The 24348-nt window shown below is 38.7% G+C and overlaps 1 protein-coding gene across 6 annotated transcripts in view; it reads left to right on the plus strand.

Moving 5' to 3' along the window:
* PHKB (phosphorylase kinase regulatory subunit beta) overlaps nucleotides 1-24348 on the plus strand; it is a 211332-nt gene that overhangs the window by 134864 nt on the left and 52120 nt on the right. For all 6 annotated transcript variants that reach the window (XM_075995604.1, XM_075995605.1, XM_012773843.2 and 3 more), the window contains 4 exons: nucleotides 18021-18076; nucleotides 18580-18673; nucleotides 23423-23506; nucleotides 23993-24097. In XM_075995604.1, the coding sequence (XP_075851719.1) occupies nucleotides 18021-18076; nucleotides 18580-18673; nucleotides 23423-23506; nucleotides 23993-24097 (339 nt within the window). The remainder of the gene's footprint in view (nucleotides 1-18020; nucleotides 18077-18579; nucleotides 18674-23422; nucleotides 23507-23992; nucleotides 24098-24348) is intronic.

The following is a 24348-nucleotide window of genomic DNA, read 5'->3' on the forward strand; positions in this document are numbered from 1 at the left end:
AGTACAGACATGGCAGTTAATTGAGGTGCTCAGTAATTAATGAAAAGGTGCGAGGTTATTGCTATTGAATGTGGCTCATAGTGGAAATTAAACTGTGAGAACAGACAGTTATTGAAAGGCCAGGCTTAGTTCTCTGCCAGGGTGTATGTAATGCAGATAGTAAAGAGATGTTCTAGGAAGGGCAGGACAAAGGAATCTAGCAAGAAGTTTAAAACAGTGTTATGGATATGAAAATGTGGGGAATTTTGATTTTGATAATGTGTTTCAAGAAGTCTGACTACCTAATTGGCTGGAGGAACAGCAAAGCACTGGCAGAAATTCAGGTCCTGGTCTTTAGACCTTTGTGGTTCACCTGCAGTGTAATCTGGGGAAGGTCTCCTAATGTCTCTGGAATGTGGTTATCTAATCTATAAAATTGCTCAGCAGGGTTTGATTCATAAATCCCCTTCTAGCACTTCTGTTGTTGCCTTCCATGATCTAGGTTATTGGTAACCTTTGAGTGATTTTAGTGGAGTGGTGTGCCCAGAAGCCAGATTATAGGGAGTTAAAGAGCAATTAAATGGTGGAAGACCATCTGTTCAGGAAGTTGAGTTTTCTGCAATCCAAGAAGGGTTATAAGCCTCTTCTGATTTAGTAGATATGTTGTATAGCACTCCTACAATATGGACTTATAGCTACTTTCCGCTTTTTAGTCTTGCTTTGAATCTATTCAGTTTTTAAAGGTTTGTTAATCTTTAAAAAGATTTAAGGAAATTTAAAGTGATTTAAGGAAATTTTGCATGTGGCTCAGTGTTATTTGGTTCACTTCATTCTGATGCTCTCAAATAGTTTAACTAGTTTCAGACATGATTTCTACTTAAAGGATTAAAAAAATTCCATTTCACTAGCTTGGCAAAGAAACAAAGAGTTTGTGTGGGACCAAAAATCCAAATTTATCTGCAAGTATGGGAGTAAATTTGAGTACTGAACAGAAGTTCTTAAGATTATCATAATAAAACAGGATAAAATAGTCAAAGCATCAAAGTTGCTTCGGAAAGCCTAGCCTGAATGTGTCACAGCTACACAGAGGTTCTCCTCAGGTAATGCTGTCTGTAGTCTTTAAGAGAAATGAGTCTCTTATCAACTAGTATTTATATTAGAACCAATTAAAATTAAATGCCTTGATCAGAAATATCCAGAGCTGAGAAAAGTTGAATTGGAAGTCAAAAAAATGAGCTTAAGCATATTTAATAACATCATTCTAATTAACCTACTGAACTTATTAAAATTAAAAGTTCTAATAATAGGCATGATGTATAATAAAATATTCCATCTATAGGATAAAGACTTCTTGTACTCATGGCTAAAATGTAAAAGGGGAAAAAAATAGATCCAAGTAAGAAAACAAGATTTATGGTCCAGAATAAAGATGTATAAGGAATTTTATGATCTGTTATTATCTTAATCTATATTCCTGGCATTTTACTCTGAGAAAAAAATCATATTCATAAATATGAATAAATTTATGAACTCAACCTGAAACTTGAGTATTATTATAAGTGTATGACCTTGGAGAATTTAATTAATCTCTCTAAGCCCCACTTTCTTCATCTTTTAAATAGGGATAATAATTCCTAACTAATAGTTATGTGTATGATTAAGTGATAATGTATGTAAACCTCTTAACCAAATATCTAACACATTGTAAGAGCTAAATAAGTATTATTGCTGTTTTTATTTTACTCCAAATAATTTATTATGTAAATAATACTACTTTCTCCTAAGAGAGATGAGAAAAATCCTGAAAATTTTAGAGGAATGCATTGTATTTTCAATATTTGGCTATAACTATACATATGCTTTCTTATTGTTTGGTTATAGCCTTATTGGGTATTCAGTTTTATATTCACTAACATTCATACTCAGAGTTATTTTTCATATTGTATCTATAAACTATTATTTTAAATGTCTGTATAATGCTTCTGCATTTGGCTGTATCAAGGTTCCATATACCCTTTAATGTAATCGTTTCTATTCTAGAAGTTTATCCCAATAAGAGTCAATCGAGATTTGATGTTTACTGCAGCATTATAGCATTTTTCAAACTATTGATGTGACTAAATTGCTTTTCATTAAAAGATCTCTACTTATTCAATATTTGTACTCCTAAATTAAATATCTTATATTCCACAGTGTTGCTTAGCTAATGAAAATAAGGCAAGAGATGATAAAGTAAAACAATTTAAATTTACACTTAGATAAAAATCATGAAAATCACTTTCTAAAAACTTTCTTTCCCCAAGACATATTTGATCCAAAAACATATTGTTACAGACCCTACCCTAGATTTGACAATGTTTTCATTTTTGATCAAATGTGTCTGTATAAACCATAAAGCTAGCCATAGCTCTATAACAGGGAGGAGCTGATTTCTTCCAGTTTCACCAAGAAAGTTCAGAGTTATTTGTCATACCTTTATGTTTATCGCCTGCATTTCACATATATGGTGGAATATCAAGAATATATTAAGAGAATATTACGATTATTAAGACCATCTTAACCCCACCCACCACCTTTTTTTTTTTTTTTTATGAGACCGGATCTTGCTATGTTGCCCAGGCTGGAGTGTAGTAGCTATTCACAGGTATGATCATAACTCACTATATCCTTGAACTCCTGGCCTTAAGCAATCCTCCTACCTCAGCCTCCTGGGTAGCTGGGACTACAGGTACAGGGATGCCACTGCTCCCAGCTCCCCTTGTTTTATAGAGCAGAAAACTGAGACTGAAAGAGAAGTGACCTGTCCAAGATCACACAAAGTACAAATCCAAGGCTGGAACCCAGGTGTCCTAAAGTGTGGCCTGGTAAGCCATGGTGACATTATAGTATGGTGAGAAGCGTGCATTTACTGCAGGGGGTTTACATTATGCTATTTTCCTGTGTTCCCATCATCCATTAGTTACAACTAAGCTAGATAAGTCTCCCACACCATGGAGACTCCACAGTACTTCTGTAGCTAGGCCATCAAATATTCATTTATCAGTCAATTACTTACCAGTAGGAATATGAAACCACTGTGTAGTTTTTGTCATTCCTTTGTTTTTCTCCTAAGTTGGAAAATTTCAGAGTTATTTTTGTGTTTTGAGTACTCAGGGAGTTTGATTTCATTGATGATCAATATATACTAAAATACCGCTTGTATAATCTTTTGTAATTTCTATTGAACAAACATTATAGTTGGGCTGTTTTGCAAAAGACAAGTCAAAGTTCAAATTTCTAAAGAACTGTGATAATATAAAGGAAGTACTAGCTTCATTAAGTAAAGAGTCATTTGATGATATATATTAAAGGTTGTATTCAACTTAGAAAAATTTAAATGTTGAATATTTGACCTGTTAAATTTCTTTTTGTCTCTTTGTATATCTCTGATTAAGATTGTCCCTGTATGCATGCAAGTCATTGCTTTAACTTGGACAGGTTTTATATTTTTCAATTTGAAACTTAGTTTCGTTAAAAAAATTAGCTCCATATACTAATGGTTTTGATTTAGAGTCGATATAGCTTAATTGTCTATTGCTTTTTCTTAGGTTACATTGTTCTGTTGCATCCTATCCTTAAGAATGATGTTGAATTAGAAATATCAGAATATAACACCTAAGAAATCTGCCTTTTGAAAATCATTTTCAGAAGATAGGAGAAGGCCACATATTCATGTTAATTCATATAATTTTCATAAGTAATTTTCATAAATGTCATGGATCTTCATGAATTTGGAGCAAATATTCATATTTTAATGTTCTTCTTTGTTTTTGTGAACATCTTATCATTTCCCCAACCTTATTTAAAGTATATTCTGTCATGGGAGCCTGCAGTTTGTAGAGCCAGATGGTTTATGAAGATGAATTGAAAGGGACACTGTGAGATGGTCAGATGCGTGGACAGTGATTATAACTCTTCTAGTCATACCATTAATCAGAAGAAACAATGAAGTCAGCCTACGAATCTGAGTTCAGTGTGACAATGGAGAGTAAATAGTACTATGTGGCAGAGCATGAGCCCGTCCTTCTATTAGGTCAAAATCATTAAAAGTGAGAAATGGAGCTTTGAGTTCTCAGAGAGTGTATAAAATACAATTAAAATTACACTAATGGATTATAGTATATACTAAAATCTTTGCCTGTAATTATGATAGGATCTTTTCTTCTGAATCCCAGAAGGGTAAGTAAAACCTTCATTTCCAAGCATTAACTCACTCACCTTTTTCCCCTCCACCTTTAAGCTGTTCCAGTTGATAGGCATCTTTTCTTCTATACTTCATACATTTGTCTCTACTTATTTCCCTGACTCCGTGGATGTATTTAAGTATCCCCCGCCCTACAAACCAAAAAAAAAAAAAAAATTCTCAGCTATTCTCCTCTCTCAAGGGCCTCCCTCACTTCCCTTCTTTCTTTCCCTTTGGAACATCTCAGAAAAATATTATACTTGCACCATCTCCATTTCCTCAACTCTCAGTCACTCATTGCAGTGCAGAGTCTGGCTGCTTATACCACTCTGCCAAAACCACATGCACAAGGTTGTTAATGACCTCCTGATTGATAAATCCAAAGATCTCTTTGCAGATATGAGTCTATTTGACCTCAAAGCCATTCACCGCTATTGAACGTTCCTTCTTCCTTTAAACTCTGTAAAAGCATAGAAGTAATATTTGATTCTTCTCCACCTGCCTCACTACTTCTCTCCTTCCAAATCTAATCCTGTCAGTTCTATTCCCTAATAATTCCCCAGATTTTTTCACTTTCTCTTTCACTATAGTCCAGGTCAGCATCATTTTTCAACTGCAGATTCCAACTAATCTCCATATGTCCACTCTGCCCTCTGTGAACCATATTTATATAGCAGCAAGAGCCACCATACTGTGTTTATATATTTGTGTCTACAAATGTGCTTAGGCAGGGCCTAGCCCATAGCAAGTACTATATATGTGTTTATTACTGTTGTTCTAGAAATACAAATTACATTTAGCCTTTTCCCTGTTTGTAACCCTATTATTAGTAGCTTTTCATTCCACTTAAATGATAAGCAAATGCCTTGTTGCCTGTAAGACACTGTTGGACCTTGACTGTCACCACTCTCATCTCTCATGACACTTGCTCGCCTGTTGTGTTCTAGACACAACTAGTCTCCTCTCAGTTCCTCGAACACTTCAAGCTCTTTCCATCCCAGGGCCTTTGCACGTGCTAATCCTTCTGCCTGAAGTGTTCATTACCAGATCATTGCTTAGTACACTCCTTTTTGTCATTGTAGTCTCACATTGAATGATTCCCCTAAGAGAGTTATTTTCTGATCATCAATCTAAAGTAGCCCGTCTTTAATCACACTATTATATTACCTTTTAATTTTATTATAATATTCATCACTAATTTTTATGATTTATGTATTTTTTTAGTCATCTATCTCCCACTGAAATGTAAGTTTCATGAGGGAAAGACTTTTGTTTTATTGTCTTATTTGTCTGATACATAGTGAAAAATAAATGTTAACTGAATAAATTCATTAATGGCAAGTTTTCAGTCCTTCCAGAACAGGTCAGATACCTTTTCTACAAAGTCCTTAGTTCCCTGAGGATAAATTAAATGTTCCCTCCCTTTCCCCCAAAGTAACCGTTAAGAGCATCATATTTAATATCCTTTTGAACTCTGTATATAGTTATCTTCTCTCTTATATAGTGAGTTCATGAAGAATAGGGATAATGTTTCATTCATCTTTCTGCCATTCCTCGTGCTTACCATGGTGTCTGGATATATGAACAAATGAACATTGTCATTAATAAATTGTGACCTCATGGATACAGAAAATTATTAGGTTTACTTACTAAGAGTGATAGCAGAATGTCTTCTCTGCAGTGAGATCCCCTGTAAGAATCCACGCTAGACACAGTTTGGCCTCAGCCCGGTGAAGATGGCTCTATAGAGCTAATGGCTTGTAGGATTCCAGACCCTGCTGGGTACCACTGTAGTTGTTTGGTCCAACCCGGTGATAATAAATCTTGCCACAAGTTGGCCCTGTGCAGTCTTTCCAGCCCAGTCTTTTTGTCCTTGAGATGAGCATCTAGTGCCAAAGAGAAGGAGGAATAGATTCTTATACTCTTTCTCCATCAGGACTCTCTTAGAGTTTTCACGCTATAATTACTGCACACATGGCCTTTTGTTCATTTCCACTTGTAAGTGGAGTGGTGCAATTGGCAATTCTGTAGTGAACTGAAAAGTTTACCATACAGCCAGGAAGATGTGGCAGTCTGACTTAGAGAAGGATCACAAGAGACTAGAGCAAGTCAGCCCAGAGACCTGGATTCTGCTTCTGGGTCTGCCACTAACTTGCTATGGGATCTGGGCCATTTCTCCTCTCCGGGCTTCAGTCTCCTCATCCATTAAGTGGATTACTGATTTTATCAAGTAAACCCATTTTTCAGTCAAAATTTTAGATAGAATTTTAGTATATAATATAGTTCATAAATATATAAAATAGTGCTGCTCTGGCTGAAATGGAGTCCAGGCACCCAATCTCTCTCTCGTAGACCCTCCCACAACTTCCATTACACTCCCCCTACCACACGACAAAAATGACCTCTTCCATCTCTAAGATATTCAGTCAAACCTTAGGGAACTATCCAGTCAGTACAAGCACCAAAAGGTGAAAAATAAAAACAAGTTGACTTTCTGTACTTGGTTCTTTTTGTTCCCATGATCCCAAAACCTGGTTTCCTTTTGTCTACCATTAGAGGCCTTTCTTTGGTTGCAACCTACCACCTGAGGTCTTTTTAAATGACAGGAGACCCCTGAGAGTGAAACTAGATTTTTAGAACTTCTGTTTCACCCTCATTTTACTAGTCTGTCCTGATGTTGATCTTTCCTGCTGTGTTTCTGTAAGTTTCTCACCGTTTGTTCTTCCCTTGGCTGTCGCTGAAGCTGCGAGTACACCAGGGATCGGGATTTCTCCACCTGGACCCGTTTAGCCATGTTTGCATTGTTTCTAGGCAGCAGGCAAGACTATCTGCACTGTCATTTGTTTAAGATAAGAATATAGAAACATCCAGTTACAGCAAGTACTTAGAAAGGGGTGAAAACTGTTTTACAAATGAATTCGTTGTGACAAAGGATTCAGTATTCTCTTCCAAGGTAATTGCAGTCACTGAAAAAGCTGCTGTCAAAAAGCATTGCCTGAGTTATTCATTTGGGCATTTGAAACTTTGTGTCTGAGGTCTGGGAATACTCTTAAAAATTCACTTATTTTCCTCTTAAAAGGAAAGCTTATATAATCACTAATCCAATATATAAATACACAGATCCTGAAGGACCATTTTCTCCCTGACCAGCTCTACTCTCAAGCCGAGTTTAGCTTTTTAACTATGCTTGATGTTGTTGTTCCTTTGATATTTCTACTTAACTTTCCTCTGTTTTCCTATTAATTTTCTCCACGTTGCTCCTTTGGCTTGGTTGGAAATGTTAGAACAAGATGCCAGTGCATCTCCGTCAGGACATGCCTATGTTCAAACTTCCATAGCCTGTTCCTTGGCTCCTGAGGGAGAAATTCTGGGGTGTGGTGTCTCCAGTTGGAATTGAGATGTATAAAGCATCTGCCTGGTTTCTTCAGCTAATCAAGTTTTGCTGAAAAATGAATGTAATGGAAAAATGCTGGATGTTGGCAGGACCTACTGATGAAGGCTGATGAGCCTAAATGAGTGTTGTGTAAGGCCCCCAAAGCAGAGGCACAAAACGGTTCAGATGCATGGGCCTTGAGGCAAGACCGGCTTCGGAGGAGGTGAACCCATCTATTTGTTGGCTGCTGCTTTTTTTACTTTCCTTTTCCCCCTCCTCTCTTGCTTTTCTTTCATTAAAAGACCTAGTTAAGCCAGCCACAGTAGATTATTTTATGTAGCATAGAGCATAGTAAAACTAAAACTACTTAGGCCAGGACTCAGTAAAATGTTATAAAAATAAGAATTATGAGCTTTACATACTACATAGATGATTTAGTAAAAGAGGTAATGATTTTTAAATTTAATTACCTACCAAGACATAAGAATTATATTCTATCAAAAAGCAGATAAGAGAATAGGTGTTTTATAGACAACACTTGGAGTTGAGCTTTCTTGAAACCTGATGTCAAGTGGATGAATAACAGACTGTTGGGGGGACTTTGCACCCTATGCTCCCCGAACGTGACACATCCCTACAACCATGTGATGGTTGGTTCCCCAGACTGCCCAGCTATTTGGTCAGACGTTATTCTGGGTGTTTCTGGGTGAGATCAACGTTTAAATCAGTGCACTGAGTAAAGCATGTTTCCCTCCCTAATGTGGATGAGCCTCCTCCAGCCAGTCGAAAGCCTAATAGAACGACAGGCTGACCGTCCCCTGAGTGAGAGGAGGAGGCTCCCTGTGAGACTGCCTCCAAACGGGGGCATCGGCTTTTCTCCTGCCTTTGGACTGGAACAGAAACATCAGGGCTTCCTGGCTCTTGAGTGTGCCAGCCGTCAGACTGGAGCCGTGGTGTGAGCTCGCCTGCTTTCAGGCCTTCAGACTCAGTGTGGAACTGAGCCATCAGTTTGTAAATATTTTGCATGCCCTCTTTGTCATCGTCCCTTGGTGTGGTAGGCACTGTAAATATTATTATTTCCATTTTACAGATAAACTCAGAATTGAGCAACTTGCCTGGAAAGTCATTCATCAAATAGTAATGACGTCTATTGTTTACCAGGCCATGGGGACAAGACAGATCAAGGGCAGACAATCCTTGCCCTCAGGGAGTTACTTTCTGGTGGGAATAAATTACAATAAATAATGTAATATGATTTCTGAGTTGATAGGTACTATGGCATAGACAAAGTAAGACAAAGTGGTGTATTAGGGCTGGAGATGCTTGAGGAGAGCAACTTTGCCTTTGGTGGAGAGAGAAGGCCCACAAGAAAGGGATTGTTATTGAGACCTCCCTGATAAGAAGGTATTCATTCAGCAATCCAGAGCAAAAACATACCAAACAAGCGTATCCAGTGCAAAGGCCCTGTGATGGGAACGCAGTTGGCATGACACGTTCAAGGGACAGAGAAAACTCAGGGTGGCTGACACATGGTGAAGAGGAGAGAGAATGAGAAAGAAGAGGTAGGCAGGAACTAGATCACATACGGCCTTATAGGCCTGATAAGCAGTTTCCTTCTTATTCTACAGGCGATAGGAAGCTACCGGACAGTTTTAAGCAGGATGTGCATGTAGGTGGATGGGTGGGGTGGAGTGGTGATAAGATGATCTGATTTACACTTTTAAAAAAATCCTCATTGCTGTTTGCAGGATGGGCTGGTGTCAATGGATGGGGCTTAAGACTGAGGTATAGACCAGTTACTTGACCAACTAAAAGATCATGGTGACTTTAAGTAGCGTGGTATTAGCAGTGGAGATGGAGAGAAGTGATATGTTTGAGACATATTTTAGAGGTAGAGCCAGTGGAACTTACTGGTGTATTAGCAGCACATTACAGAGGCAAACAGTGTACAGTGGTTAAGAAGTACATTGGATTGCCTAGGTTTGAATCCCCACCTTGTCACTTATTATAGATGTATTTATTAGCTATGTGATGTTAGATAACTTTTTTTAACCACTCTCAGTTTTCTCGTAAGTAAATGAGAATAACATAATAACCTACCTAATAGGGGTATTTTGATGAATAGATAAGTTAATGTAGCTACCTGCTACTCTATAAGTGTCATTTTTTTTTTCTTTTATTGGTTATGGAGTTTGAAGGGAAAAGAGGAATCAAAGATGATTTACACATTTGGGGGCCAGAGCAAATGGGTTTATGGTGTGGGACCTTATAAGGAATGCTTTCAGGGTGAGTGGACAGAAATCAGTAGTTCAGTTTTGTCTGTTGTAAATTTAAGGCACCTAATAGATGACCAGGATCATTGCTGGAAGAAGTGACAAGATGAGACTTGTATGTGGGTCTTTGCATCTAAAAACTGCCCTCTTTATACTCTTTGAGCGGCAGGATCAGTGAGTAGTTATGAGCACAAACTACAGTCAGACTACCTGGGTCTCCTGTCTGTTTCCTTGGATAATCTACTTAAGCTTCTGTGCCTCATTGTTATCTGTAAAATGAGGATAATAGTTTGATAAGGCACATAAAACAGTTCCTGGTATGTAGAATGTAGTTATGTAAAGTGTTTGCTGTTGTTGTTGCTTTTAAATCCTGGATGTTGCTATAGAAATGAAGAAAAAACAAGATTCAAGATACTTGTGGAAGAAGGATTAACAGGAATCTGGTGATTAATTGCACGTGGAGGGTAAAAGAGAGGCATCAAAGATGACTCTGAGGGGAGATAGGATCAAGATGGCGGACGAGAAACACCGCCAGAAAGCGTGTCTCTGCAGAAAAGACAGATTCTAGCAGAAATTAGAAAAAAGAAGCAAGAAGGCGAGCATACAGCAGACGAGGGCTGGAAGGAGGGGTACCTGAGACCCCAGGAGACTCCACGGGAGGAGGCTGTGGAGGAGAACTGGAACCTGAGACCGCCGGAGCAGCCCGGAGACCAGCGGGAAGCGTAGGTGGATAAATCACCTTTCCCCTCCCCTGCATTTGGGACTGCTGGTGGGCTCCCCAGCGGGTGGAGAAACCTGCGGACACCAGCCCAGAGACGGCCGCCGCCAGCTAGTGGTGAGCCTGTAGTGGACGCGGCATCAGACTCCCAAATCCCTCGGGGCGCCTCCATGTCCACAGACCTGAGCTGCGCGGCAGGCGCCATATTGCCTCCTTCTCCCCTCTGCCGACCCTACCTGCGGCTGCCCAGAGAGACAATACAGCCACTAGCCGGAGGCACCTCCAAGGAACAGGACCTTCCCTTTTGGGACCCTACAGCTGACTAAGGGGAACTCAGACTGTGAGCTCCCTACCCGCCAGCCTTCCCAGGTGCTGCTGGCACGGTGTTCCCAGGAGAACGGTGCCGACTCAGAGGCTGAGAGACACAGACACAGCGTGGGCTCCCTGTGGGTGAATTGGGACCGGAACTCCTCTCCCTGGTGGAGATATAGTTTGAACTCTGGGACCCAGAGGTCGGACCTGCAGACCAGATCCCGTGCACCGAGGGCTAGCATTGCCCAGGGCACAGAAGGGATATTTGTGAACAGCATACTGAGGTGTGTGTGCCTCGAGGGGCAGATCAGCGTCCTAGAGGGCAACGCTCCCACCAAAGGGAGGCGGTGCGCCCAGCCCAGGAAGCGTTTCTGCGCAGGGAACCTCCCCGCCGGCATCACAGTCCGGGGAGGCCTGGTGACGTGTGGTCTGGCCTGCTGGCAGAGGCCCAGGAGTAGCTGCAGAGTTGGGGAGGGTGGAAAGAAGCAAGGCTTGCTCCAGACTGTGGGTCTCACACAGCCCCACCCCCACACCCAGACTTTCTGCCTGAGCGGGACCATTCCAGCCCCACCCTGACAGCTTTTCCTGGAAGCAGAGAACAGAACTTTGACCCCTGCTAACGGCATTGGTGGTGCCTGAGGGCAGGCTTACCCAACCCAGCTCCACTCAGAACAAGAGCTGCTAACAGGACACAAAAACAACAGCACAGCCTGTTCCTCCAAGCAAGCGCCACCTACTGACAGGGACGGCATCCTGCACAGCCTTTTCACGGCACCCACTGACTCATTATACAGGGAGTGGTCGAATCTCACACACAGACACCACCTAACGGCTCAGAAACTAAACAAGGCGTGTGAATACCCAAACAAAAACCTAAAGGAAAGAAACAACAACTGATCGACATGGGAAGAAATCAGCGAAGGAACTCAGGAAATATGAAGAACCAAGCGGAAAACACATCCCCAAAGAGGAGCACCAGCCCCCTAGAAATGGACACCAACCAAAATCAGGCAACCAAAATGACAGAAGAGGAATTTCGTATGTGGATCATAAGAACACTCACCGAGCTGCAACAAGAACTCAATAACCAACACAAAGAAACCACAAAAAGCCTCCAGGACCTAGAACAAAAGTTCACTAAAGAAATAGACACAATGAAGAAAAGTTTAACCAAACTCCTGGAAATGAAGAATCAATTCAGGGAACTACAAAATACAGTGGAAAGTCTCAAGAACAGGGTAGATCAAACAGAAGAAAGAATCTCAGAGATTGAAGATAACACCCTCCAACTGAATAAAACCATCACAGAGATAGAGCAGAGAAACAAGAGAAAAGAGCAAAGCCTATAAGAGATGTGGGATTATGTGAAGAAACCTAAGGTGAGGGTCATAGGGTTACCAGAAGGGGAAGAGGACAACACTCAAGGGTTGGACAGCTATTTCAAGATATAATAGAGGAAAATTTCCCAGGCCTTGCTCAAAATCTCGATATACAAGTTCAAGAAGCTCAGAGGACCCCTGGGAGATTCAATGCAAACAGGAAGACGTCACGACATGCAGTCATCAGACTGACCAAAATATCAACTAAAGAGGCCCTTCTAAGAGCTGTAAGACAAAAGAAGCAAGTGACATACAAGGGAAAGCCAATTCGCATAACACCAGACTTCTCTAATGAGACTTTACAAGCAAGGAGAGACTGGGGCCCCATTCTCACTCTTCTGAAACAAAACAATGCCCACCCTAGAATCTTATTCCCTGCAAAACTAAGCTTCATATATGAAGGAGAAATAAAGACATTCTCAGACAAGCAAAGTCTCAGAGAATTCACCAAGACAAGACCAGCCCTACAAGAAGTACTCAAAACAGTGTTATGCACGGAACACCAAAATAAAAATTCACGAATATAAAAACAACCAAAACCCACAGATTAAAGGCCAGATAATACAATGGCTCAAGAGAGAAATCAAAGCAACAACATCCAATACAACAGAATGAACAGTAATCTACCTTACCTATCAGTTCTCTCAATAAATGTGAATGGCTTAAACTCTCCACTCAAGAGACATAGGCTGGCTGAATGGATAAGAAAATACAGGCCAAGTATATGCTGTCTTCAGGAAACACATCTAACCTGCAAGGATGCATATAGACTAAAAGTAAAAGGGTAGAGATCAGTATTCTAGGCAAGTGGAAGCCAAAAGAAGGCTGGTGTGGCAGTTCTAATTTCAGATGATTTAGTTTTTAAACCAACAAAAGTAGTGAAAGACAAATAGGGTCATTATATAATGGTGAAGGGCACAGTTCAACAAGAAGAGATAACAATTTTATTTTTTTTCATTTATTTATTTTTTTTTGAGACAGAGTCTCACTTTGTTGCCCAGGCTAGAGTGAGTGCTGTGGCATTAGCCTGGCTCACAGCAACCTCAATCTCCGGGGCTCAGTGATCCTACTGCCTCAGCCTCCCGAGTAGCTGGGACTATAGGCATGCGCCACCATGCCTGGCTAATTTTTTGTATATATATTTTTAGTTAGTCAATTAATTTATTTCTATTTTTGGTAGAGACGGGGTCTCGCTCAGGCTGGTTTCGAACTCCTGACCTTGAGCAATCTTCCCGACTCGGCCTCCCAAAGTGCTAGGATTACAGGCGTGAGCCACCACGCCCGGCCAACAATTTTAAATATATATGCACCCAACTTAGGTGCACCCAGTTTCATAAAGCAAACCTTACTGGATCTAAGCAAATGGATTAATAGCAACTCCATAATCACCGGAGATTTCAACACCCCACTGATGGCACAAGACAGATCCTCCAAACAGAAAATTAATAAAGAAATAATGGACTTAAACAAAACCTTGGAACAACTGGGTCTGACTGACATCTACAGGACATTCTACCCAAAATCCACTGAATATACGTTCTTCTCATCAGCTCACGGGACATTCTCTAAGATTGACCATATGGTAGGACACAAAGTAAATCTCAAGAAATTTAAAAAAATAGAAATCATACCATGTACCTTCTCAGATCACAGTGGAATAAAAGTAGAAATCAACCCTAAAAGAAACTCACATTTCTACACTAAAACGTGGAAATTAAACAACCTCCTACTAAATGATTACTTCATAAATGAAGAAATCAAGATGGAAATAAAAAAAATTCTATACTTCTACACTGCTGGTGGGACTGAAAATTAGTTCAACCTCTGTGGAAAGCAATATGGAGATACCTTGAAGCGATACAAGTGAATCTACCATTTGATCCAGTAATCCCATTGCTGGGCATCTACCCAAAAGATCCAATGACACTCTACAAAAAAGACACCTGCACTCGAATGTTTATAGCAGCACAATTCATAATTGCAAGGCTGTGGAAACAGCCCAAATGCCCATCAATCCAAGAATGGATTCATAAAATGTGGTATATGTATACCATGGAGTACTATTCAGTTCTAAGAAACAATGGTGATATAGCACATCTTATATTTTCCTGGTTAGAGCTGGAACCCATACTATTAAGTGAAGTTTCCTAAGAATGGAAAAACAAGCACCACATATACTCACCAGCAAATTGGTATTAACTGAACAGCACCTAAGTGGTCACATAGGTACTGCAGTAATAGGGTATTGGGCAGAGGGGAGGGAGGCAGGTATATACATATATAATGAGTGAGATGTGCACTATCTGGGAGATGGTCATGCTGGAGACTCAGACTTGTGGGGGGAGGGAGGGAAATGGGCATTTATTGAAACCTTAAAGTCTGTACCCCCATAATATGCCGAAATAAAAAAAAAAAAAATCTGACTCTGAGGTTCTGAGCTAGACTGTCCTGTTAAATGAAGGACAAGAAAGAGAGCCTGTTTGGGATTGGGGTGGGGTTGATGGGGAGTTGAGTTTCAGAGCTATTAACTTTGGAAATAGCCAAGAGAAAAATGTCCAGAAAGCAGTTTAAAATGTGGGAACTGGAACACAAGAGAAACATCAAGACTAGAAATATAAACATGGAATCATTTGTTTAGACATAATGATTTAAAGCCAGCAGAGTGGATGAGATGAGAGAGAGAGAATAAATTTATGACCAAGGACTTAAGTGTGAAGATTATCTATTTCTAAAGACCAAGCAGATTAGAAGATAAAGTTGTAAAGGCAAGAATGGTAAGGAAATATTAATAGTTACAGTCTTATGTTTGAGAAATGAAAGGAGAAAAAATTGGGTAGTAGTAAAGTGTTGTAGTTTGTTCTTGTTGCTATGACAAAATACTATAAATTGGGTGGCTGATAAACAACAGAAATTTGTTTCCTACAGTTCTAGAAGCGTGGGGGGGGGGCGGTAATCTAAGATCAAGGTGCTGGCAGATTCAGTGTCTGCTACCAGCCTGCTTTCTGGTTCAGAGATGGTGCCTTCTTGCTGTGTCCTTCCATGGTGGAAAGGCCAAGGGTTTTCTCTTGGGCCTCTTTTAGGAGGATGCTAATCCTGTTCATGAAGTTTCTGCCCCCATGGCCTAGTCACCTCCCAAAGGCCTTCCCCCATACCATCACCTCGGGGGGTTAAAATTTTGACATTTTGGGGGACACACACATTTAGACCATAACATTAAAGAAGGTGGTAAGTCACCAGAGAATCTTTTTTTAAAGATATTTGAGATTCTTTGGGGAAAAACTAGCCATATACAAATAGGATAATAGATGATCCAAATGCTGCAATGGTGGAAGCCAGTGGGATCTAGGGCTACATAGGTATTACAGCAAATCTACACAAGGAAGAGAGGAGCAGCTCTCCTACAGTACATGTGAAATCAGCAGCCTCAAGAATCAACTGTACAACTGCATCAAGAATTAGTGTCCTTTATTGAGTGTTTTATGTGTCAAATACTGTGCTCAGTACTTTGTTCTCTCCCTAAATCTTCAGCATTTCTCTGAGATAGGGACAATTATTTTATTCTCTGCAGAACTGAAAAATTGGAGGCCACCTAAATGTCCATCAAAATAAAGATTTTTAAAATAAGGTATGATATATCCATATAACATAATATTCTACAGCCATTTTTTAATGAGGGAATATTTGCTATAGAAAGATACCAGTGAAATACTTTTATGTGATAATAAACACATGTGTGAAGACTTACCTGCTATTTACCCTTCAGACTCTGAATTTCTCAAAGAGGATCCCTAGGTCGTATTAATCTTGTAATATCAGGGTCTAACAAGGAGCTTTCTACATTAGTGTGCTGTTGGTCAAATGGATGAGTGACTGAATACATGTAAAACAGAGGCTACTAATACCACACAGGGCTTGAGTATGTATATATACATGCATGTGCATGTGTGTGTGTGAGTTTGAACCTACCAGCAGAAATTATTAATATTATAGTATTATTAGGGAAAATACCATTCAGGAAAGAAGGTGTGAATTACCACTAGGAAATTATTAGAGGAACCTCATGGGTTTTAGACAACAATGGTGGTGATTTGAAGAAAATGGTAACAATAGTGAAAAGATAATTTCAACTTTGGCAGTAAAAGGATTAGGAACTGCCCATGCTGAATTCTTTCTGTGAACAGAGGATGGGATCCTACTTGGCTGGAGTTGAAAGCCCAGGCTCATTATGGTAGATGGTTTGTGAATCAGACCTTTCTGAAATGCTGAGTTTTTACAATGAAAGAATTCTTCAGCTGTCTGATAGTCCCCTAACCAGATGCTCACTATGATTCAACATGTGTAGTAGCCATTTTAGATATGAGTACTTTGTCATACAAATGAAAACAATATTATCCTAAACAGATCTATGATTCAGAAACAAGATTCCAGTTTGTAAATTGTGATCTGTAAGCTGCCTTATTTATTGTTATTGAAATATCATCTGTATTCTAATATATGTTTTCACTTGCTTTTTATTTAAGATTCCCATAATTGTACTAGAGATTGTAAATAATGGACTACTCTAAGGTTATTCTTCCTTTTTATGAAGTAAACCCTAGAGTTCATCCAAGAGAAATAAGGCTTAATTTTTTCACCTCTTGTTAAAAATCTTGATGAGACTCTGAAAAATTAATTTTTTCTCATCCTTTTGAGAGACATTTAATTGTAACATATTCATCAAATAAAAATAGAATTTATAACATTTTAAATGTATATTTGTTTTTGTTGGGTTGTTAAATCATATGTTTCTTATACATTCATTTAAATCACATGAAAGTCTGCCTGAAATGTCATTTTCACGATGATTCTGGGGGCCATCCTTTTGATCATATGATATTTCCTGCTGATATATGTATTCTGGTGTTGCCTCCCACAAGATATAAATTCTAGTGGCATATTGAGTACTGTAGAAGGAACTGATTGATGGTAAATCAAACATTTAGAGCATACTATTGGGAATGTTGGATTCGTTACTATAAAGCAGTTATGTTTGATCACTATTTTCAGAGCTCTCTAATATTGTAATTTATTGGTACTTGTTAATGTTCTCTCTTAATTATATACAGCCTCAAAATTGGGTTCATTTTAACAACATATAATCATTGTTATAGTGAATCTTTTCCACACAAAAAAGAGTAGAGTAGCAAATATCCAACACTATCTTTGATTAGAACTGTAAAGTCCAACAGCTTGTATTTAATGAACATAATGTTAATTATATAGTTCATTCTGTTATAGGAATTACATATTAAAATAAAGAAAGCTATTTTGACATGCCACATGAAATTTGACTAAGAAGAAAGGGAATAACCTTATATGTGGTTAAGATGTCAAATGAATAATTTTAACTTACAATCTTTTCTTTTACGGAGCATACATAAATTGGGTTTTTATTTTTAGTTCCTCCTCTTCCCTTCAGAGTTAAATGATGAAAAATGACTCTCAGTCCCCTAACTGCTCTTATGCATCATTCAAAATAGCCCTGACAGGCTAACCCCCTGGTATTGATGAGATTTATGACTTTCCATTCCTTGATGTTCCATTACTCTGTCCACACCATGAAATTGATTAGTAGGCAGTGGCAAGCAAGGAAAGAAAGGCGGCACTGGTGTCCATCATTTTAATGAACTGCTTAGAGATGGTTAATATTGTCTTTGATTCTCATTGTGGCTGATGATAACAAGACCTTTTTAAATGTTTTCCCCTCCCTCATTCTGTATTGCAGGGCCCACTGGAGAATGATTTGGTAGTTCATGTAGCACTTGTAGCGGAAAGCCAACGGTAAGAAATCCAGATGGGTGGTGTGTTCTTTTGTCAGGGGGAAATTATTGCTCTGTGCTTACAATGTTGAGTGTGGTAGGAGAGATGAATTTCATAAACTCCTTGACAGGGTTTCGAGGATATCATTAATGTCATTTTAAGTGCCAGCACATCATTCTTTCCATGTTTAAAAATGATTCTGTTTTAGTTGATGTGAATATTAAAGACTGACCAGTGCTAGTGTTGCCTAGGGTGTAGTTTTAAGAAATTAGTGCAAATGCATTATGGGGATTCCCAAAGTCAGTGCTTACCCTCCCTGCCAGCCCCTAAAGCTCCCATCTGAGGCTTCATGGAGAATCCAAGAGGGCCTCTGGATTCCAATGCAGAGGACATATTGCTGATATTAACAAATTAGTAATGTGCTCCAAATTAATGTAGTCTGTCCCCTTTTATCCTCCCCCTTCATCATTTCCTAAGCAGTAAATGCATTGTCTAAAACTCTCTTTTTTTCCTGTGCACTTTAGCCTTCAAGTTTTTCTCAACACATATGGTATCCAAACTCAGACTCCTCAACAAGTAGAACCCATTCAGATATGGGCTCAGCAGGAGCTTGTGAAAGTGAGTGATTCTGTCTCTCTCTGCTTTGTGGAGGTGGTAGAGCATGATGGTTGGACTTAGTTTACAGGCAAGTGGAAGTCTGATTCTGAGACAGGAGCATGAATCTGAAAGTTTCTAATTAAGTTGAGAAGCCCACTTTATCAGACATTGTTACTAAAAAAAGAAACAGCTACATCGTGTGTGTGTGTGTGTGTGTGTGTGTGTGTGTGTGTGTGTGTGTGAAAGAGAGAGAGGGAGAGAAGAGAGGGGAGGGGAGGGGAAGGGAGGGGAGGAGAGGAGAGGAGAGGGGAAGAGGAGGGGAGGGGGGAGAGACAGAAGGAGAGGGGAGGGGAGAGGGGAGGGGAGAGGAGAGGAGAGAGGAGAGGAGAGGGGGAGGGGAGGGGAGGGGAGGGGAGGGGAGGGGAGGGGAGGGGAGGGGAGGAAGAGAGTGAGTACATTATATTCATAGGTCTTGATGATTTCTACTCCTTGCTGAAGTCTATTACTAACCTAGGCTGAGCACTTGAACAACAACTTAGTCTTAATTTTAGTAGTGAGATATAAAATTATTCTTTATATTTTGATTTTATATCTTCCATTTATATTAACTGTTAAAAAATCTCATATCTAAATATTTTTTGGTAATTACTACTTCCCTTTTTTTGTCTTGTCTTACTATTCGGAGTCTGAGGTAATTCCTACCTCTTTTCTTTGCTGGGTCTCAAAGTCTTTATAAAGAAACATCTGAGTTTATCTTTAATGTAGTCACACACCTGTTTGGGATGGGATTAAAAGGTTACTTTTGAGGCCTTTTGAATGCACTCTTCCACAGAGGGGTCCAGAAATGCCTGTGTTTGTGAATGTTCTTGCTCTTTAGGGACAGGAAATTAGTGACTCCCACTACATATTTATAAACGCACATTTTTATTTAGTAATCATTAAAAACAATACAGGACCAAACTCCTCAGTGTTTGGCAGAAATGGTTATAACAGAATCTCTCAAGTGAGCAAGATTAAGTTGATTAGGTTGATAGAAGTAGCTGTGGTCAAAAACCTGTGCTACAAAAATAGAATGAAGGTGTAGCGAAGACAGGTGCATATCACAAGGACGAAGGCAGGGCTTTCTAGTTGCTGATTGTCAGGCTGGACCTTGCCCATAGGCAACACAAGCCAGAACCTGGGTGTCATGTCACCCAGAGAGAGTCCTCAATCTTCTCTAGTAAGACTGAAAATACAATGATCTCTAGAGAGTAGGTGACACCTTAAAGTCACACCAAGATGTAAATGATGGTGCAAGGCAAGGAGAGGAGGCAACACGGAAGATGAGAAAAGGAAGCCGAACCCTAGATGCTCACGCTGTGCTCTTACTGTTTGGGCACAGGCTGTTTCTGCTGGGACACTTTGATAGTTGCTCACTGAAAGCTCTAGAGAATGGTTAACAAGGGTTATTCTTTCATAAACATACTCTCAAAACAAATTAACCCAAATCTGTTCTTTCAAGTCTAATTAGCAACTTTTTCTTATAGTGGATGAGTTTATATTCTGCCAGGCAATATGTAGTCAAGATTTGAAAGGCCGACATTATTTACATGGGGCATTTTATTCATTCCTTCAGGAGCAGACACATGCCATACGCTGAGCGCCGTGTGGGGCACTCAGATGAAATGGCTTTGTCCCTGTTCTCAATGACCTCTGAGTCTAGTGGTATGACATAAAAAATGGTTCATTACAGTCCACTTTGATAACTGCTGTCATAGATGTTTGTACAAAGTGCTGTGGAATCACAGAGGCAGTAGGAAACATTCTGTTACAGATAAGTGAAGACTTATAGCAGTTCCTGACTTATTTTATATTTTGTTGTCTTAAAGGTGTAGTATTAACAAATAATTTACAATTTGAGTGTGTGGTATGGCTAAAAAGACATTCATGACCAAGAGCCAGCTTTCCTATGCACATGTTAAGATGGAAGATTGTTCTTTGGTTGTGGCTGCAGCCTCTGTGCTCCTAAGTAGCTACTCTTTGGGATTCATCCTCTAGGATATGTTGCTTAGCATACTACTCCTTAGTGTACCTTTTAAAAGTAAAGGTGTTCCCTCACATCTCAGTTGATGCACATAGCCTTTTGCCAATGATTGATTTGTTTTTCTTCCAAGCAGCCTCACCCTCCTTCAACCCACTGAAGAGGATGTAAGGGCAGACAGCTGGGAGCAGGGCTTTTACAGTGTGTGGTTAGGGCTAATGTTCATGGTGTGGGCGACTGTGGCGTGACTTGCTCCACAGGGATCTGAATGCAGGTTCTGTTCTATAGTGCTGGCCTCGTATGATGTGCTTCTGTATTTCTGAATAGTTTTGTCACTACTGCAGGGAGCATTTCAGGTCTGTCAACTTAGTCTTCACAGACCTGCTGTATTGTATACCATGGTTCAGAAAGTTAAGGAGAATCCTTTTACTGTAATAGAGTAGTATTTAAAGGAAACCCACCTAGATTGGTACATTTTAATTTGTGCATGTTTGGTTAATATAACCACTTGTCTGGAAGAAGAACTCTAAGGTGTTTAGACATACATTTATTTCTGAAAAATTGAAAATATTTGAGGGAAAGGGGACTCCATTTAGTGTTACATGCTATAGTTTCAGTGAAGTTGTATCATATAATGCTCATAGAATACTGTTTCTGGTCAATTGACTTTATCTAAAGCTACTCCTATTCCAGAATCAGCATTCACAGCACTTGTGATTCAGGAGAACATTCAGTTGCTCTCTCATTCATCTATCAAGTGTTTCCTGAGCACCAGCGACGTACAGTACACAGTGCCAGCTCACGATGCTGTTTATAGGACTGTACAGTTCAAAAGGAGAAAGAGACAGAGCTAACTCTGACAGAGATGTGTGTGCTATAGCAGAATGAACAGAAAGCTCTGGTAGCAACATTGAAGTTGTTATTTGAAATCAGTTCAAATCACAGTCAGTAGATTGTGTAGAGATGGTTTGATTTTCCATTTAGGAAAATTTAGGTTAGATTTCTACCTCTCATTAAATGTAAAAGTAAATTTCAGAGAGATTAAAAATTTAAAAATTTTTAAATGATTTAAATCTAAAATCACTAGAAGAAAAAGTAGAATATTTTTATAGCCATTGGGGGGAAGCCCATTCTTAGATTGATACCAGTGCCAAAAGCCATTAAGGAAATGATTGACAAATACTGTATAAACAAATATAGTGTAAACAACGTGGCACATCAAAGGTGCTTGTGTAATTTTCTAGTATAAAAATGTTTATATTGAAATATCACATGCTGACATGGTATTTGACCCTACTATGCAGTCATTCTCACATTTCATAACAACATTGAAGAAGAGCAAACCGAGCAAAGTATTTGATTCAAAGGATAATATTCTTAATATATAAAGCTCTCTTATAAATAAAAAAAATGACAAATGTCCAGTGCAAAAGGGAACAAATGAAAAAATTTATAGACCATACAAAGAGTCATTAAATATATTGGAAAATGCTCAACCACAAAATATTTGATTGCAGTAGTTTGAAAGTAAAACAAAATATCATTTTGACCCAAGAGAGTGACAAAAAAGGCCTTATGCACTATTAATGCCAATGTAAACTGGTACGTCATTTCCAGAGGGTGGCTAACCTGGCATTATGTTTCAAAAAGAATGTACATTCTCTTTGATCCAACAAGTCTAGGAAATTGCCCTGTAGATATAATAATACACTGTCCAAAGATATTTATTGAATTATTTTTAAAATAACAAAAAATGGGGAGCTACATTTATCAGAGAATAGGTGTTAAATACGGTAAAAGAGCTTCCTGATTGGATTAAGTGCTCAGCATTGGCATTAGCTCACTCCTAATTCATTCCAAGACTATCTGTTTTGAACTTACAGAAATTCTAGAAGTTTCTGCTCCACTGTGGCATCCTTCCCTGTATTATAATACTTCTACAGACTTTTCCCCCCAGTTTCTATATTTCTTCAATCATTTCAACTTTGAAATGTAAAAAAAATGCATAGGCTCATTTTAACATCTTAAAACTGGGACACCACAATATTAAGTTTAAAAAAATAGAACAGAGAACAGATTATGTATTATATGAACCCAATTACATAAATATACACACATTTTGACCTATGTATATAATATGGGTATATCTTTTTCTATATACTTTTAAAAATCTGTAACCTTACCTATACTTTTAGTGCTCCTTAGGGATCACACAATAAATCACTCCCCTTTCAACATACACCATAAGGGGTTGTGAGAGTCAACAAGAACACTCACTTTTAGCATAAGGTTTGAATTTTTCATAAAATTTATATAATCAGAAAAATCAATAAAGACATTTCCATTTTGGTGGAAAATACTTGAAGGTAGAAATATAATAGGAGATATATGGCCCTATTTTGAAAACCTTTAAATAGCTAGATTTTTTTAAGGACACGGGAATCATTTGTCTTTTTGTGTTCTTTTATGAATCAGACAGTGCCATGCAAGTTGCACATTTATGACAGCATAAGAACAGTGTCAAATTTTAGAATGTTGCTAAGTGGATCTGCAGAAGTTTTGCTCTCAAATCTAAGTTGACATCTTTGGCTAGCTTGTTGTACTACAAGTTGTTGGGTAAGGGTTCCTAGCCCCTTTTTCTATGAAAGGATCACAAATTAACAAGGCAACAGTCAGGGGGAAGAAAACAGCAAAAAAAGGGAAAGCATGGATTCTTGCCTGACTCTAATTTACAAACTTGTATCTTACAGGCTTATTTTCATCTGGGTATCAATGAAAAATTAGGACTCTCTGGAAGACCAGATAGGCCCATTGGCTGCCTTGGTACATCAAAGGTACTCAGGAAATTTCCTCCGAGTAGTGTTTGGATTATAATACCACATGCTGAAATGATGTTTGACCTGCTAAACATTTGTCCATTGTCATGTTTCATTATGCACTTGGGCTAGTTATATGAATTAGTATTTTCTGCAAGTAAATCTTTCTTTCTTTGTATCATATCACAGAAGTATTCTAGGAATGAATGAGCATCTCACTGCTATATTATTTCTAAGCTTTGTAAAATGCCTAATTATAATAATATTTACTCAAACACAGACTTTTTTCATCATATTAGAGGTGGACTACTAGTTTCTTAGCATACTGTTTCAATCAAGAAACTTTTTAATATTTTAATATTATATGGATTTCACAAGATGTTAATTTATTTGCTTATTTGGAATTAAATATCAGCTTTGATTTTTATTGGCACTTACAGTAGTGCATCTTTGGTTTTGGTATGTTTTGTATTTATTTATTTTTAAAAAATTTTTCCTTTATAGATTTATCGCATTCTAGGAAAGACTGTGGTTTGTTACCCTATTATCTTCGACCTCAGTGATTTCTACATGTCTCAAGATGTTTTGCTGCTGATAGACGACATAAAGGTAGCTTCAGATCACCTTTCTTTGAAATAAGATGACTCTGTTTCCCCTTCTTTTATCTTATGTTACTACAGTGAGTGCTTCTGAGTGTCTGTGACATCAGTTTAACACAGTGTAAAATACGGAAGTAAAATAATACCCTCATAGCTTTGCAGAGAGTTTACATTACTTGCAGCATTAAAATGATAGGTAGACTGTTTGTTATGCCTTTCTACAAATGGAATCAGAAGATGTAGTTCATAAAGCAGAGGGGG

This window comes from Microcebus murinus, chromosome 20 (genome assembly GCF_040939455.1).
Source record: "Microcebus murinus isolate Inina chromosome 20, M.murinus_Inina_mat1.0, whole genome shotgun sequence".
NCBI classification, from domain to species: domain Eukaryota; kingdom Metazoa; phylum Chordata; class Mammalia; order Primates; family Cheirogaleidae; genus Microcebus; species Microcebus murinus.